Here is a 19,100-nt window from a genome sequence, read left to right on the forward strand (position 1 = left end):
GCTCCTTGTTTTTAGGGAGTTTGCTGGACTTACCCCCTGTTCAGATTTCTTCTCTAGGCCGCGCTGTGCTTTAGGAGGCTGAGACTGGCCGGTGCCATCTTGGTCAGCTTGGGACTCCCAGGCCTCGGTCTCCATTCGGTTCCCCCGGGTCATCATCAGCTCCAAAACGGTCAGCTAACAGCTCCGGATGTCTCCAGGAGGTATCAGGCAGCTCTCTGGGGCAAGAACGGGCAAATACGATGGTGAGGAGAGGATATTAGACAGGATCATCAGCGGGAGCTCCGTGCAGCAGGTCTGCTCACATGCCTCATCAGGCCATGCCCCCCCACGACTTGGTCTTTGAGGAGCGATTTCACTGTAACATGCTGAGATCCTGTGTACTAAATGATGGTTACTCCAGAAAGCCTGCTGACCAGGAGGTGTTCGACTCCACCAGTGTTGCCAACCGTCAGTATTTTTACTGGCAGCCAGTAAAAAACAGGCAATTTTCTCCTGCCAGTAAAAAGAAAAGGTTGCCAGTAAAAAATATAGCTGAGACCATACAAGTGCCTGCTTCAGTGTGTTCAGGCAGCTCTGGTGGAGGTGGTGCCTGAGCATGTCCTGTGATGTCATGGTGCAAGGGAGCCAAGCAGAGCGGCCAGAGCCTTGTGTCTGGGTCTGCGGGATGGGAGCAAGGCAGGCCAGGAACAGGACCATCAGTGCTGTTTGGACTGGAGGGACCACCTGGCTTGGAGTGAGACTGTCACTGTGACTCTGGAGGGGACGTGTCCTGTCAGTGATCTGTACTGCTGTCAGTGTCACTGTGAGAGTCAATTTCTGGTGTGTGCCACCCATTCTAATTTCTTGCCCTCCTGAGTCCTGTCATAAAATAAGAAATATGTTTTTTTCCCTTATTATCTACCTTAAATCACATTGCTAATTACATATTGTACTCGTTTGTAGCCTAAATAGTGAAATTTGTACTTAAAACTGTAATTTTGTAACTTTTGGAAATGCCAGTAAAAACGTGGCTGTGCCAGTAAATTTCAATCTGTTAGGTTGGCAACACTGGACTCCACAGATCTTCCACCGATGCTTGAGGCCCCCGCTGAAAGGTTCCTGCCTCCCCTTGAGCTGCCCCCGTTCTGAGTGTCATATGGTGGAGTTCTCTGATCACCTTATGCTGTCTGTTCTTCTCAATACTTCAGATATGCCACCTCTTTGGAAGGGGTATTTGGAGGATGAATTTGGCTCTGCTGGATGACGAGGAGGTTAGACAATCCTTTGAGGTTTTTTTTCAGGCTCAGGTAACCATCCTGGATTTCTGCAGTAGTAAGTCAGAGTGGCGGGAGCTTGCCAAAAGCCGGATTAGTGGTTTATTTTCAAGGCCATAGGAAAAAGAAAACAGCTTGGTAAGTACATTGCCTACCAGCAGCTGCAGAGAAGACTTGATCGAATTGTCTCAAGTGGTGGAGATTCCGGGGCAATCTCTGAGGTGAAATTTCTCCTTAGGAAGTATCAGTATGACCGGCACACTTCTTTGGTTCTGGAAAGGGACTATGGGAAATATCACTCGCCCGACCCTTATCAGAACTGCAAACAAAGCGCAGCAGTTATGAAGGTTGTTGGGCTAAGGGATAGTACGGGCTCTTTGATGAAATCCAGGTCAGGGGTCCTGGAGGTCTTTTTATGTGGATCTTCTGGGGGAGAAGTACCGCGATCGGGCAAAGATGTTGAGTGCTCTGGACTCTACATCAGGTCTGAGAAATGACAAGCTGACAAGTTTGATGGGGGAAATCACAGCAGAAGACATAGTCAAAGCTATAAACGGTCTGGCTATTAAGAAAACGGCTGGGCCTGATGGATTGACGGTTACATTTTATAAGACTTTCAAATCCAGCTTGGTACCTTATCTTGTGGAGGTATTTAAGGGCTGCCTGCAGGAGGGTTCGCTCCCTCCATGAGACAATCGCCGTGATTCTGTTGTGAAAAGGCAAGGATCCCTCGATGATTGAGAATTGGCGCCGATTAGACTTCTCAATGTGGATAGAAAGATTCTGGCGAAGATAATTTTCTGGCGCTTGTCATCAGTAGCAGACAGATTGCTTTCTTGTCTGTTCGGTTCAGGGCAGGAGCCCTTTATCAGCGGTGTTAGCTGCCTGGGAGGCTTGGGAATGTTGCAGGGATGAAGGCTGGGGAAAGTATTTGCTGGCATTGGATCAGGCGAAGGCTTTTGATCATGTCAAGCATGAGTACCTCTGGCTTCTCTTTGACAAATATGGCCTGGAGGTTGGGTTTATTGGATGGCTTAAGACTTTGTACAGTGAGGCAGAGAGCTTCATGCTTGTTAATGGTTGGACGGCTCTTCAGGGTTGGATATGGGGTGTGCCAGGGGTGTCCGCTGAGCCCTTTGCTATACCTGTTCGCAATCGACCCCTTTGTCAGAAGGCTAGAGAACGGTTGTGCGGGGTGCCGGTGGGCATTACTGGTGAGCCGCCCCTGAGAGTTGTGGTCTATGCTGATGAGGTTTCTGTTTTTATATAGTGGGACAGAGGAGGTGATCCCAGTGATAGAACATTATTCCTGAGGCATCAGGCTTCAAGGTCAGCCGTGATAAAAGTGACGTTTTTTGGATGATTGAGGGAGGTGAGAGCTTTACACTTCCGGACACTTTCCCGAGGCCTCAGCAGAAAGTATTAGGCATCGAGTTTGGACCTGATGATTACAGTAAGTCCAATAGGGAAGCCAGGCTGAATGATGCTGAGGTCAAGGTGAAATGCTGGAAGGGGTGGCGGCTCTCCATGAGGGAAAGGGTGGACTTGATTAAGGCCTACCTGATTCCTACCTTTCTGTAGGTCAGCTTTGTTTGCATCTTGCCAGAGTCCTTCTATACCAGGATTTATAGTTGTTTCTTCCAATTAATATGGGGGAACAGGCTGAACCTTGTGAAGCGGAATGTGACTTACCTATCTAAGTGGAAGTTAAATTTTATAGTCTGCACATCCAGCTTTTGTCTAATATAAAAGTCGCCGAAAGCACCGTACTAACGATCCGAAAATTAAAAATCGTCACACAGCTCGTCTTACGACTTTTGCCTTCTGATTTTCGCATCGTGTGTACGAGGCCTTAGATTATGAAGGATAAACATTCTTTTGAAGAAAGGCGACGTACACATGATAATCAATGTTTCTTGGTCTGAATGTTAATAATGATGTGTAGAAGTGTGATTGGTGGTTTTTTTTTGGTGGGGGCAGCAAAGAATGCACCCACAGCCACCCCCCCCCCCCGGTCAGTCGGCCCCACACTTACCCCATCCATTGAGCAGCACTTCCCTCCAGGTGATGGGTGGTGGCTTCTCCTGCGTCTCCTCCATCACAGCATCCGTATGTCCCCTCCCTCCTCCTCCTAGGCCAATAGGATTGCCTCTCCTTTCGGCCAATCAGGAAATAGGTCTCCAGGCCCACTTCCCGATTGGCCGGGAGGAGAATTAGTGTGAGAATAGCAAATATTCATTTTCTCTGCCCCCCGAGACCACCCTTTTTAAAGGCAGTTAGAGCCTCAGGAGCGGCTGCCACTGATGTGAAGAATGTTGAAGAGGTCTGTGATATATAGAGAGGAGATTATATATATATATATATATATATATATATATATATATATATATATATATATATATATATATATATATAGTATATTAGTATATAGTATAATATAATATAGTCAAATTGCCCTTGGTTAAAAAAAACAACCTTTTGTTCATATATTATAGGTTGAAATAAGCCTTTATTATTATTATTATTATTATTATTATTATATGTTTAGTCATGTATACAATATGTTATGTATTCTTAAAAAAATATGAGTATTAATTTTTTGTAATTTTTGTAAAAAGAAAGAATTGAGGTGTTTTTTGTTTGCAAGATTTTTAATATCAAAAACTGTCAACGCAATATTGAACCCTACGGACTAAGACTGGGATGTCATTAAAGTTCATGTGCGTGTAAAGGCAGGCGTCCCAATACTTTTGATAAATATAGTGTGTATATAAACCATAACCTATACAGGGCTGCTGACTGATAGGGGGAGACCACCGGTCCTCTTGTAGGGGGGTCTGAGCACACAGGGAGGGGGATTAGTGATGGACGACAATTGCAGATCTCTTCCTCCAGCAGCTGAAAGCCAGTCTCTCCCCCTCTCCCTGCTGAGAAAGAGACAGTCGTCCCTCCCTAATCCCCTCCCCCCAGCGCTGGCCCCAATCTTAGCTCTGCTCCTGAGTTTCTCATCTCTGTATCTCTCCTGGAGCCCATCCTGTATATTTTATTCATCTCATCTTCATTTTTATTTCTTAACTCAGTTTTATCTTTTAGATTTAGCAGGAATTTGGTATGTTATGTTGTGTCTGCTAATAATGATTGTATTGTATTTTTAGTGAAATGTAGCTTTAATATATTCTTGGGGGGGCGTGTCAGGTAGTCTGTACGTGGCCCTGCCCTTTCTATCAGCAGCCCCGCCCATATATATCACAGATATAAGAAGACTTACTTTGAGATTTATAACACGAAGCCAAATCTGGGAACTGAAACATTCGGTCACATCCGCCGGAGGTGCAGACACATTCGTTCCCCACCATGTCACAGCCGCTGCGGCTACATTTATAGTTGTACAGATGATCGTTGTCGGCTGCAGGAATAAGAAAGAAACAATGAATCTCAACAAAAACCGTATAATGATATAATAACATCAGTCCGGCTAATTTACTAAAAACTAAACAGCGGAATGTAAACCCGGCGAGTGATTATCAGACTCCATGGTGGGATCTGGTGAGTGATTATCAGACTCCATGGTGGGATCCGGTGAGTGATTATTAGACTCCATGGTGGGATCCGGTGAGTGATTATCAGACTCCATGGTGGGATCTGGCGAGTGATTATCAGACTCCATGGTGGGATCCGGTGAGTGATTATCAGTAGGGATGAGCTTCGAGTTTGAGTCAAACCCATGTTCGACCGTTCGCCAAATTTCGAACGTTATGGGCCGTTCGCGCCAAATTTTAGTGGCAAGTCACGGCCCATAATTCACTGCGGCATCACAGTGCATTGCTGGCTTATGACTGGCCAAGCATGCACTATGACCCGCATGCTTGGCCAATCACAGCGCCCTCTGTACAGGGAGCCGTAATTGACCAAAGCCAGGGTGGCTTTGGCCAATTATGGCTCAGGGGGTTTAGTACACGTCCCACACTATATAAGGCCGCCTGCACGGTGGCATTGTGTAGTGTGTTGCGGCAGCAGAGAGAGAGACAGAGAGAGAGAGAGAGAGAGAGAGTCATTTTATTTAAGTTAGATAGATTAGGCAGGCGAGTTAGTTAGCTGCACTTACAGTGTATTGTGTATATATATATATATATCCTACACACACACACACACACACACACACACACACACACACACTGTATTCAGTTTAGCTAGATCCGTTCCTGTTATTGTCTTCCTACTGACAGGCAGGCTTGTCTTGTTACAGTATTTACAGCTACCTGAAGAAAATTGCTGGTGTTCTTCTGATCCTATTAGCTGTAGTATTTACAGTTAGTGTAGTGTGTACCCTGCACAGTGTTCACCTAAAGCTACCTGAAGACAATTGCTGTTGTTCTCATACTAATATTACTACAGGCAGGCAGTTGATTCTGCTAGCTGCAGTATAATCGGTATAATAAAAGAGGGCAAGCAGGCTCTGTGTCTAGAGGCAGAAGTGCTGGCCGTGGGACACGCTTGTCCTTTTTTTCGGCAGCTGGCCGTGTTGAGCCGCAACATGCGGAAGACTTGGTCGAGTGGATGTCCAAGCCATCCTCATCCTCCTCATCCTCTCACCCTCTCTCACCCAGGCTCAGGGTACTTTGTCTGGCAAAGCAGCTGCCAACGCGGCCTCTTCCCTCGGCTCAATGGCATCAGTGACTCCTTCCCTAGCCCCACCATGTCCTCCTGAGGAGTCCCTCGAACTGTTTGACCACAGTGTTGGGTACATGCTCCAGGAGGATGCCCAGCGTTTGGAAGGCTCAGATGGTGATACTGAGCTAGATGAAGGCAGTAACTTGACAGAGACAGAGGGGGTGCCCAAGAAGGACAGCAATCTGACAGTCATGTTCCCCCAGCTGCAGCATACTGCCAGGTTTTCTCCAGTGATGAGGAGGGAGGGGATGATGAGGTCACTGACTCAACGTGGGTGCCTGATAGGAGAGAGGAGGAGGAGGAGGAGGAGGCGGCACATCACCAACGAGGCAGGATGCCCTCCAGGGGCCAGCCTAAGGGCAGCACACTGACTGCATCACATCCCAAAGCTCCGCATGTGCAGGGCGCTGCAGTCTCTGCGCGTTATTCAAAAAGTTCTTTGGTGTGGGCCTTTTTTGAGACGAGTGCATCAGATCGCACTGCTGCTATTTGCAACATATGTCTCAAGCGTATCTCGCGTGGCCAAAACATCTCCCGCTTGGGTACCACAAGCTTTATGTGGAATAGACTCCCGCCAGAGGTGGTTCTGGACGGCTCAGTAGATTGCTTTAAGAAAGGCCTGGATACTTTCCTAAATATACATAATATAACTGGGTACTGACATTTATAGGTAAAGTTGATCCAGGGAAAATCCGATTGCCTCTTGGGGGATCAGGAAGGAATTTTTTCCCTGCTTTAGCAAATTGGAGCATGTTTTGCTGAGGTTTTTTCCCTTCCTCTGGATCAACTAAGGGTATAGAATTGGGTATATTGGATTGTACGATATTTTTTTTTGTTTTTTTTTGTTTCTTTTATGGTTGAACTGGATGGACTTGTGTCTTTTTTCAACCTGACTAAATATGTAACTATGTTTGACCAGACATATGTTGACCTGTCATGCAGTTCGTTGGCAAGCGTATCTAAAAGACCCTCACCAAAGAACAAAGAGGACCTCTCCTTGCTCCTCATCAGCTGAGATCTCCAACCCCACTATACCTTCAGTCCTCTCTGAGACCTGCACTGAGAGGAATGAAGGTGTAGAATTAGGTGTGTCACAGCCAAGTACTTGGGGGCAATCTGCTTTCGGTACACCGACGTCAGATTGTACCAAGCAAATTTCCCTGCCCCAGCTGCTGCACCGCCGAAAGAAGTTTGCTCCCAGCCATCCACATGCCCAGCGGTTGAATGCTATTACCGCTGACTCATGGTCCAGCAGGCATGGACAGGGACGTTACCCATCTTTCACTGCGCATTGGGTAACTCTTCTGGCAGCTGGGAAGGATGCAGGACAGGGTGCAGTAGTGTTGGAGGTTGTTCCGCCACCACGCCTCCAAAATTCTACTAGTGGTGATTCTGCCACACCTCTCTCCTCCACCCTCTCCTCTTCTTCTTCCTCCATGGCCTCTTCCTCGGAACCAGCGGTGCTCCGTAGGTGTTCAAGGGGCTACGCAAGTACGCAGGCCAAAAGATGCCATGCAGTGCTTGAGCTGGTGTGCTTGGGGGACAGGAGCCACACTGGGGCAGAGGTTCTGTCAGCTCTGCAGGGGCAGGTTCAGAGGTGGTTGACGCCACACCAACTTAAGGCAAGTATGGTGGTTTGCGACAATGGCACCAACCTCCTCTCCGCTCCCTGACAGGGACAACTGACCCATGTGCCCTGTTTGGCTCACGTCCTTAACTTGGTGGTGCAGTGGTTCTTGGGCAGGTACCCGGGCTTACAGGATGTCCTGAGGCAGGCCAGGAAAGTCTGTATGCATTTCCGCAGGTCATATAATGCCAGTGCTCGGCTGGCGGACCTCCAAAAAGGAATTTAACCTGCCCAAGAACCACCCAATCTGTGACATGCCCACCAGGTGGAACTCAACGTTGGCCATGCTGCAGTGGCTGCACACGCACCAGAGGGCCATCAATGAGTATCTGTGCGACTATGGCACCAGGACAGGGTCAGGGGAGCTTGTATTTTTTTCCCCACGCCAGTGGGCCATGATCAGGGATGCATGCACTGTCCTGTCACCATTTGAGGAGGCCACGAGGATGGTGAGCAGTGACAGTGCATGCATCAGTGACACTGTCCCCCTTGTCCACCTGTTGGAGCACACGCTGCGTGGAATAATGGACAGGGCACTTGAGGCAGAACAGAGGCAGGAAGAGGAGGACTTCCTTACCTCTCAAGGCCCCCTTTATGCAGACAGTGTTCCTGTGTGCCTGACGATCACACAGGAAGAGGAGGAGGTCAGTATGGAGGTGGAGCCTGGCACTCAGCATCAGCAGCAGTCTTCAATGGATCGTTTACAGTCCCAAGAAACCCATGGACTTGTACGTGGCTGGGAGGAGGTGGCTGCGGACCATATCATCCTTAGTGACCCAGAGGACTCCGGACCGAATGCCTCAGCAAACCTACGCTGCATGGCCTCCCTGATCCTGCAAAGCCTGCGTAAGGATCCTCGTATTCCTGGTAACAAGGAGAGGGATCAATACTGGCTGGCAACCCTCCTTGATCCACGTTACAAGGGTAAGGTTGCGGACCTTATCTTGCCATCGCAGAGGATGAAACATCTTCGGGAGGCCTTGCAGAAAGGTCTGTGCAACGCGTTCCCAGAGACTGGGAGGTTACAATCTCCTGTTCCTGGACAACGTGTTGCTGAGGCTTCGGTCAGTCAAAGAAGGAGCGGTGGAGAAGGTGGCCATCTGACCGATTCGTTCAGACAATTTTTTAGTCCGCAGCCCCAAGGTCTGGGCTGCATCTGTTTTACATGGTGCAGGATTACCTAGGGGCAAGATCTGACTTGGACACCTTTCCCAAAATCCTCTGGGTTACTGGGTCTTGAGGATGGATCACTGGCCAGAGCTTGCACAGTATGCAATTGAGCTACTGGCCTGTCCTGCATCCAGCGTTCTTTCGGAACGCACATTCAGTGCTGCTGGAGGCTTTGTAACCGATCACAGGGTGCGTCTGTCCACCGAATCGGTCGATCGACTGACCTTCATAAAAATGAATCAGTCTTGGATCACCACCAGCTACCAATCACCTGATGCTGATGTAACCAATTGATTTTTTTTTTTTAATGTGAGATCCCTTTAAGACTGCCTATGCTGATGCTGAGTGACTATCCTGAGTAATTATCCTCTTCCTCCTCAATCATCACGCTGATAGCTTGTAAGAACATTTTTGGTTCTGGGCGCCACCACCAGTGCCTAAGGCCTAATTTTTCAGCTCCTGTTCAACAGGGGCGTGTAATTACAATTCTTGATCTAATATTTCACAGCAGGGCCCTGTGAGGGCTTACAGTGTTGTGGCCACAACAACACCTAAGGCCCAAATTTCTGCTGAGTATATAGGGCAGGCCCCTACTTTCAAACATCTAACTTACAAACGACTCCTACTTGCAAACGGAAGGAGACAACAGGAAGTGAGATGAAATCTACCCCTAGGAAGGGAAATTCTCTCCTGTAAGAGTTAATATGGGAAAAACATTTCTCCTTTCCACTGATGCTTTCCAATCCTTGTTCCACAAAAAAACCCAAATTTTTAAAAAACATTTGTCATTGGGACAGAAAGTGAGGTGAAATCTTCTGAAGAGGAGGAAAGACAGCAAAACAAATGTCACAGGGGTGATAACCCTTCCCTATGTTTTCCAAAAAGCTTAAAAAAGATTTTTTGGCTGGAGCTAAACACGTTAAAAATGTACCCGTTCAAAATTACAAACAGATTCTACTTAACAACAAACCTACAGTCCCTGTCTTGTTTGCACCGCCTGTATACTGCTGTTCAGAGTATATAGGGCCTGGTGGCCCCACACCTTTCCTTATTTTAATTTGGGTGCGGGGTTCCCCTTAATATCCATACAAGACCTAAAGGGCCTGGTAATGGACTGGGGGGTACCCATGCCGTTTGTCTCACTGATTTTCATCCATATTGCCAGGACCCGACATTACATTAAACCCGCAAGCAGTTTTAAATGACTTTTATTTCTTTAAAAATGACATTTGGTGCAGGGACTGTTCTAAATACGGGAAACACGCACCACTTTACAGGCATACTATAGACACCCCCCAGGTACCATATTTAAAGGAATATTTCACTTTTATATTTTCACTTTAAGCATGATTAAAATCACTGCTCCCGAAAAAACGGACGTTTTTAAAGGTTTTTTTTGCATTGATACATGTCCCCTGGGGCAGGACCCGGGTCCCCAAACACTTTAGGACAATACCATGCAAATTAGCCTTTAAAATGAGCACTTTTGATTTTGAACGTTCGAGTCCCATAGACGTCAATGGGGTTCTAAAGTTCGCGCAAATTTTCGGTCCGTTCGCAGGTTCTGGAGCGAACCGAACCGGGGGAGTGTTCGGCTCATCCCTAATTATCAGACTCCATGGTGGGATCCGGTGAGTGATTATCAGGCTCCGTGGTGGGATCCGGTGAGTGATTATCAGGCTCCGTGGTGGGATCCGGTGAGTGATTATCAGGCTCCGTGGTGGGATCCGGTGAGTGATTATCAGGCTCCGTGGTGGGATCCGGTGAGTGATTATCAGGCTCCGTGGTGGGATCCGGTGAGTGATTATCAGGCTCCTTGGTGGGATCCGGTGAGTGATTATCAGGCTCCGTGGTGGGATCCGGTGAGTGATTATCAGGCTCCATGGTGGGATCCGGTGAGTGATTATCAGGCTCCGTGGTGGGATCCGCCGAGTGATTATCAGACTCCATGGTGGGATCCGGTGAGTGATTATCAGACTCCATGGTGGCATCCGCCGAGAGATTATCAGACTCCATGGTGGCATCCGCCGAGTGATTATCAGACTCCATGGTGGCATCCGCCGAGTGATTATCAGACTCCATGGTGGCATCCGCCGAGTGATTATCAGACTCCATGGTGGGAAGTCGGGATCTTTGTTAAATCTTGACCCAGAAAGGCTCAAAAGTCCTTTCATTTGTTTATTTATTTTTGTGCGATTCGTTTTTTTTGTTTGTTTTGTTTTTCACCTATTCAGGGAAAAGTTGCACACTGAAAATCTTAAAGATACAGTAACACAAGCATGTGGCCAGTGTGAAAACAAATCATTTATATTTTGAATGTTGTCTAAGAAAATCCTCAAATAGCAACAAAATATTCTCAGAAAAGACGCCAAGACGAGCAAATTCTTTGTTGTTATCTATGTGGCGGTTGGTTACCACTAGTTACTAACATCCACCAAATCACCCTGCCAGACCCCCATCACATTTGTAGGACATGGATTAGCAGCTTTAGCCCTGAAAATGATGCACTTCTAACATTCACAGTCTATTTCCTCTGCATATCTCCACTGCAGACTATTGCTCCTCTTCACTCACTCCTGCAGATTATCACTCCTCTGGATTCCTCTCTTCTTGTACAAATCCTCTGTACAAAACCGTTAGACTTCTGTATCATCACTTCCAGTATGACAAAAAGGGATCACTCTGAATAACCCCAGTTTGCTGGCTATACTTGAATGGTGTTGCTTCAGCAAATCAGTAAGCCAAAGGCAATACCTCTCCCCGACGGCCCAGCACATGGTAATAAGCGGACTACTGTTCCCAGCCAGTCCATAACTGCAAACGCTACCTTCCCCAGCCACAGCACTCTGCACTACTCTCAACAATTCTCCTTTTGCTTCTTGAACACTGACCGTCTCCAAAAGGACACATTCTGTGTTCCCCGGTCACAGAACTTTGTTCTCCTCTTCTCAATCGTACTGTTGCTTCTCCTTCACCGATCATCTCCTGTGTGCAAGTCTTGTGTTCCCCGGTCACAGCAGCTTGACACCAACTCAATGATGAAGATCTTTCTTCAGAAATACATCCTAGCAGCTCCTCCATCCCTCCTCCGTGTTCGGCACGCCCCCCCCCCCCCCACCACCATGTGGGGACGCCCTGTGGCAGCTTCCTAAAACTCCATTCTCCTTTTCTTCTACAACGTCAGAACTCCCGGGCAGCATGTGACCTCAGCTTATATAGGTGGCCTGTTCCCTGCCAATACCAAATTATAATTGGTCAGAGCTCCTCACATGAGCTGCCTGCCACTCAAACCTCAGGTCCAACCTCTGTTCCAGAACAATCTTCCTGAAAGCAGAGGAGGAGCTTCTGAGTCAAAGGTGACCACACCCACCACTACACTAAACACTCCCAACCTCCAATCAAAACACACAGGCCTAACCTAAAGCACAGGCCTGGCTCAATTTGCCTACACTGACATCTTAGACCCAGAAAAATCTACATCTATAAAATCGGTTAATTGTAAAGTGTCATCAATGTAGAAGTTCATAGACTTCCATCCAAATACCAAATGTGTGGAAACAATTGATAAAAAAAAATGACCAAAAACAAAAGTCTGAAAATGAAATAAAATTCTGAGTGCAAAAATCCTCCAATAGGGAAGTTCTAAATGAGGATTATGTGAAGAACAACCTTAAAGAGGAAGTTATCCCGGATGATGGGTTTTACTTCCTCTTTGTTCCCTGCAAAGTAAAAGCATAATGGACACCATCATCGAATCGCATCGCATACTAGCCCATTATGTGCCACTTACCTGCAAAAGAAGCCCGCGATGTCACCGCTGTCCCTGCTGTGTGACCAACGTCCATCTTCAACCCCTCTTCCTTCCGGAGCCGTGGACTCCGGCTCTGTTACTGGCCGGAGTCACATGACGTCACTCCCACGCACAATTGTGCCCTTTCTATAATGCGCATGCGCTGATGACGTCGGTGCAAGCGTATATGGCGAATATCTCCTAAACCTGATCTCTGATTTCCCGATCCTCTTTGGACAATGTGGAGACGCACATATACTGTAGATCCTCTTTGGACAATGTGGAGACGCACATATACTGTAGATCCTCTATGGACAATGTGGAGACGCACATATACTGTAGATCCTCTTTGGACAATGTGGAGACGCACATATACTGTAGATCCTCTATGGACAATGTGGAGACGCACATATACTGTAGATCCTCTATGGACAATGTGGAGACGCACATATACTGTAGATCCTCTATGGACAATGTGGAGACGCACATATACTGTAGATCCTCTTTGGACGATGTGGAGACGCACATATACTGTAGATCCTCTATGGACAATGTGGAGACGCACATATACTGTTGATCCTCTTTGGACGATGTGGAGACGCACATATACTGTAGATCCTCTTTGGACGATGTGTAGACGCACATATACTGTTGATCCTCTATGGACAATGTGGAGACGCACATATACTGTAGATCCTCTTTGGACGATGTGGAGATGCACATATACTGTAGATCCTCTTTGGACGATGTGTAGACGCACATATACTGTAGATCCTCTTTGGACGATGTGGAGACGCACATATACTGTAGATCCTCTATGGACAATGTGGAGATGCACATATACTGTAGATCCTCTTTGGACAATGTGGAGACGCACATATACTGTAGATCCTCTTTGGACAATGTGGAGACGCACATATACTGTAGATCCTCTTTGGACAATGTGGAGACGCACATATACTGTAGATCCTCTTTGGACGATGTGGAGACGCACATATACTGTAGATCCTCTTTGGACAATGTGGAGACGCACATATACTGTAGATCCTCTTTGGACAATGTGGAGACGCACATATACTGTAGATCCTCTTTGGACGATGTGGAGACGCACATATACTGTAGATCCTCTATGGACAATGTGGAGACGCACATATACTGTAGATCCTCTTTGGTGCCCACCAGTTCAGCCTATCAGTGCCCATCAGTGAAGGAGAAAAATGACTTAGTTACAAAATTTACTGGACACAAAAAAAAAGTAAAAAACTTTTTTTTTTTTTCAAAATTTTTGGTCTTTTTTTTTCTTTTTTCTTTGTAAAAAACTCAGCAGTGATTAAATACCAAAAGAAAATAGGATTTTTATAAGAGCCAATCTGTAAAATCCTTTTCTTGGAGTACATGACGGGACACAGAGCACCATAGTAATTACTAAGTGGGATGTCCTAAAGCAAAGCCTACTGAGGGGAGGGAGACAAACGCAGACCACCATCAGACGGGAGGACCTACACTACTGCCTGCAGTGCACTGCGCAAAAAGCGGCATCCTTTTACCTTCACCTGATAGAAATGAGTGAACGTTTGTATAGATGAAATATACAATGAATTCTGCGCTTAGGATAAAGAGGTATGCAGCCTCCCCTAATTACACCCCCTAAAAGGAGGGTAAAAATGAAATAGAAAAAGAAAAGGGGTAATTGGCGCTGCCTAAAATAATGTGGGTGGAACCCTAAATAAACCAAATTCCACCTGTGTGTGGTGCTATAAACCACCTGAGGTGATAAGGTGACAACATATATATATGATTAGGGATATACGTATAAATATCACAGTGCCACATATAAGTGAATGTGTGTATAAATATCCCAATAGACGTATATAAGTGAATATATGTATAAAAATTCCTGGTATTGCAAGTTAATATATAATAACACTAGCCATGATATAAACAATACATGGGGAAACAGCCAAGATGTTCCCCGGCTGGCGCCAAATATTAGCAGCCAGAAAATAATTGTGATATAGCAAAAAAACTGAAAAATAAATGAATACAATAAAATAACAAAAATGATGGTCCAAGTGATAGGTGTTCAACTTTGTAAAAAACAGCAATGTGAAAAATCAAGCAAATTGATGTTGTAAGTTATAATATGAAAAAACGAAAAAAAGGATAAAAATAAAAATAGAATGAAGTGAAGCTCCAAAATGGCAAAATGTTCATACAGGAATGTGACTCTTGTGCTTCATCAAAATCCAGTTACGTCTGTGATCCCCCTTAAGGGTCCCCACTCACCAGCTCTTGGTACCCCTACAGGGGTGACAGGCATGTATCAGTAAAGGTATCAGAGCGTCCACCTGAACCCTCTATTCACCATGTCCGGGAAAAAGTTTACACCGCCTCCTTGTAGTCACATCCTGCTGTGTCCAATCAGGAAACTGAAAAATCCACCCTTCGTCCTGAATTCCTCCTGAAAAATGGCAGAGCACTTCCTGGTATGTGAGGATGTATAGATGACCAAGTGGTGGCCTTGTAAATCTGAGCCATAAAGACTTGGCCCATGAAGCGCTTACTGCCCTGGTAAAGTGCACTCCAAGGAGAAAACCTTTCCTTCACACCACAAGTCTGAATAATAACTTCACCAATTAACATTAAAACATTTGATTTAGATGCCATCTGCCCTATCCGGGGACCTCCAGGTAGCTCCACAGTTTTCCGTATCTAAGCAGTCGCTTCAGATAGACCTTGACTGCTCACAACGAGAGAGGGCAGCCATTTTAATAGCGGATTTGAACGCTGCCTGCCCATTCTTAGGGTCCTCTGGCAGCACAACAAACATCAGATTCCCCTATCTGAAACATTCAGCCTTTAGCCGATCTCACTAGATTGAGAGGAATTAAAAACTTTTCTTTCCGCAGAACAAGGTTCTGGTAAAAAGGAAGGTAAGAAACGATTGAAATTACATCTGGATTGTTTTACGAAAAAGGAAAAAGTCTGGGTGAGGATTTAACATCATCCTACCCCTAAGAATAATTCAGTATGGCACTATACAAAGAAAGCTGCCAACACTGAAACTCTTGTGGAGTACACCGCCGGGGCCATCTTTAGCGCAGGGCAAACAGGGCACTCGCCCTGGGCCCAATCTTTGTTGGGGGGCCCCGATGACGGCTTTGCAGAGCGCACAGGGGATACAGGAGGATGTATTCCGCGCTAGGCAGCTGAGAGGGGGCGGGGCCGGGAGCTCCACTGATGCTCTGACCCCGCCTACGTGCAGCCTGTATACTCGGAACAGAGCGTCTGTAGTGAGAGCCAGTGATCGGAGTGGGAGCATCAGTGGAGCTCCTGGCCCCGCCCCCTCTATACTGGCTGGTGAATACAGAGGTCCAGGGGCGGAGCCGGGGGCTCCAATGACACTCCCACTCCGATCACTGGCTCTCACTACAGGCGCTCTATTCCCAGTACACAGGCTGCACGCGGGCGGGGTCAGAGCGTCAGTGGAGCTCCCGGCCCCGCCCCTCTCAGCTGCCTAGCGCAGAATACATCCTCCTGTGTCCTCTGTGCGCTCTACAAAGCCGTCATCGGGGCCCCAATTCACGGGTGATGTGGGCCCCCCAACAAAGCATCAGTGGAGCTCCCGGCTGTTGTAGTGAGAGCAGAGAGTGGAAGCCCCGCCCACACACCGAATGTATGTAGTGAGTTTGGCTGGTCAGGTATGTCCTTACACCCATAAAATGCCTGAATGTTTAATCCCTGAGATGTGTTATTCAACTGTAAAGCTGTGCATTGCTGAAAGTCCTCTGACCATCTCCTGTATAATGTCCGCAGTCTCTGATTGTCTCCTGCAGTATGTCCGCAGTCTCTGATTGTCTCCTGCAGTATGTCCGCAGTCTCTGATTGTCTCCTGCAGTATGTCCGCAGTGTGACGGGAGGGCGTGTGGAACTCAGAATCCCTTGGAAAGTAGGGGATGTCCTTGTTTCAGCTCCCCATACACCTCTTATGTGTAAGTCACCCTGTGCTATCCTGGCACAGGGTGAGTGAGAAAATATATCTTGGATTACTTAAAATGGGACAGTAATATTTGTCCACAATATCTCCCAGGATGTATGTAGAGACTATTATTGGTTTGTTTGATTCTGAACGCAACCTGTTAATTGAGAGAGCTGATCACATTAGCCACCAGCACTGGCTAGGAGACGAACAGTCTAGGCTGAGGAGGGGGGAGATTGTTGTTTGTATTGTTAATTGTATTAATGTGTGAAGCTCGGTGCCCACAAGACTGTCATCTGGTCTGGGTACATTTTTTAGTAAATTAGCTCATGTTAATTAGGTTAGCTTTGAGTCAGCCTGCTGTATAAATGTGTGTGAGATCTCAAATAAAGAGTTAGTCCTGATGTACTCCAAGACTGGTGTTGTCTAGTCCTTGGGGGTTCCTATAGCCAGATCCATTGGACTCGTGTTCCAGAACTTAGGAAGCGGTATACTGACGGAAGCACTCAAGCGGAGTGAGGGACGTTCCGTGACACGCAGTCTCTGGTAATCTCCTGCAGTATGTCCGCAGTCTCTGATTGTCTCCTGCAGTATGTCCGCAGTCTCTGATTGTCTCCTGCAGTATGTCCGCAGTCTCTGATTGTCTCCTGCAGTATGTCCGCAGTCTCTGATTGTCTCCTGCAGTATGTCCGCAGTCTCTGATTGTCTCCTGCAGTATGTCCGCAGTCTCTGATTGTCTCCTGTATTATGTCCGCAGTCTCTGATTGTCTCCTGCAGTATGTCCGCAGTCTCTGATTGTCTCCTGCAGTATGTCCGCAGTCTCTGATTGTCTCCTGCAGTATGTCCGCAGTCTCTGATTGTCTCCTGCAGTATGTCCGCAGTCTGATTGTCTCCTGTATTATGTCCGCAGTCTCTGATTGTCTTCTGCAGTATGTCCGCAGTCTCCGATTGTCTCCTGTATTATGTCCGCAGTCTCTGATTGTCTCCTGCAGTATGTCCGCAGTCTCTGATTGTCTCCTGCAGTATGTCCGCAGTCTCTGATTGTCTCCTGCAGTATGTCCGCAGTCTGATTGTCTCCTGTATTATGTCCGCAGTCTCTGATTGTCTTCTGCAGTATGTCCGCAGTCTGATTGTCTCCTGCAGTATGTCCGCAGTCTGATTGTCTCCTGTATTATGTCCGCAGTCTCTGATTGTCTTCTGCAGTATGTCCGCAGTCTGATTGTCTTCTGCAGTATGTCTGCACTCTCTGACCCTCTCCTGTAATATGTGTATTAATGTGCCCCTTTACTTGCTCAATTATTTGGGATTGCTCCACTGCTCAGTGAGAGGTAATGATGTGCATTATTCTCTAGCAACCAATCAGCAAACAGTAGTGATCTGCTTTAATCTCTAGCAACCAATCAGTAAGTGGTAATGATGTGCTGTAACCCCTAGCAACCAATTAGTGAGCGCTAATAATGTACATTAACCTCTAGCAACCAATCGGCAAGCAGAAATTATGTGTTGTAACCTCTAGAAACCAGCCAGTGAGCAGTAAGGATAGGCTGTAACCTCTGGCAAACAATTGCAATCGCTGCGTGATCTGCTGCAGTAAACTGATTTTGAGTCTACCTGCTATTTTTTGTATGTCTCAGAATGGAGGGGGGGGCCCCAGGAAAATGTTTGCCCAGGGCCCAATCAAAATTAAAGACGGCCCTGGCTACCGCAACAGAGAACACCAATTCCCCCATTAGGAGGATCAAAGGAATATGATGCATCGGCCCAAGGAGCTGACCTTGTACGCCGATAAAACTAGACTCAACCCACGGCACAAGTACGACCCAACTGGCGGATTTATACACGTTGTCCCTTGTATAAAAGGCCTGGATCAAAGAATGCGAAGCAAGCGGCCTTTGAAAAACAATGACAAAGGCCGAGATCTAACCCTTGATGGTATTTAAGGCTAGCTTCATTTTTACCCCCAACTGTAGGAACGCAAGAATTCTACCTATGACATACCTCCGAGGATGCCATCTTTTGGTTTCACACCAGGAAACATAGGCCCTCCAGACCCTATAATAAATGGTCCTAGTGGCCCGCTTTCTTGCATTAATCAGGGCAGTTACCACTGAACCTGAAAGCCCCGATTCTTTAACATGTGGGCTTTAATAGACAGACCGTATGGAATACCGGCCCTTTGTGAAAGCAAGTCTGAACTAGATGGAAGAGTCCACGGTTTCTCTACTGCCAACCTTACAATCTCTGCATACCAGGTTCTTCTGGGCCATGCCGGGCTAGTAGTATTACCGGCTTCCCTTCCACTTTGATCCTGCGTAGAAGCTGCGGAAGCAGCTGAACTGGGGAGAAGGTATAAATCAGTGAAAAAACTGATTCCACGGGGTCACTAACACATCTGTCCCATATGCGAGTGGATCCCTAGCCCTTGACACAAAGCTGTCCAACTTCTTGTTGAACCTGGACGCCCAAAATTCTTATCTGGTCAGAAAAAAGTCGAGGTGCAGAGGCCATTCTCCCGGGAACAATTGTTGACGGCTCCAGAGAGCCGCCTGTCAATTCTCCATTTCATGATATGAAGATTGTCGATAGGCAAGGTACAAGCTCCTCTGCCCA

The 19,100-nt window shown here is 46.8% G+C and overlaps 1 protein-coding gene across 1 annotated transcript in view; it reads right to left on the bottom strand.

Annotated features, from left to right (window-relative positions):
• The window catches only part of LOC141111436 (cysteine-rich motor neuron 1 protein-like), a 67,197-nt gene that overhangs the window by 31,239 nt on the left and 16,858 nt on the right, over positions 1-19,100 (bottom strand). Inside the window, exon 3 of the mRNA XM_073603732.1 lies at positions 4,522-4,659. Coding sequence (XP_073459833.1) covers positions 4,522-4,659 — 138 coding nt within the window. The remainder of the gene's footprint in view (positions 1-4,521; positions 4,660-19,100) is intronic.

The sequence above is a fragment of the Aquarana catesbeiana genome, linkage group LG10 (assembly GCF_042186555.1).
Source record: "Aquarana catesbeiana isolate 2022-GZ linkage group LG10, ASM4218655v1, whole genome shotgun sequence".
In the NCBI taxonomy this organism is placed as follows: domain Eukaryota; kingdom Metazoa; phylum Chordata; class Amphibia; order Anura; family Ranidae; genus Aquarana; species Aquarana catesbeiana.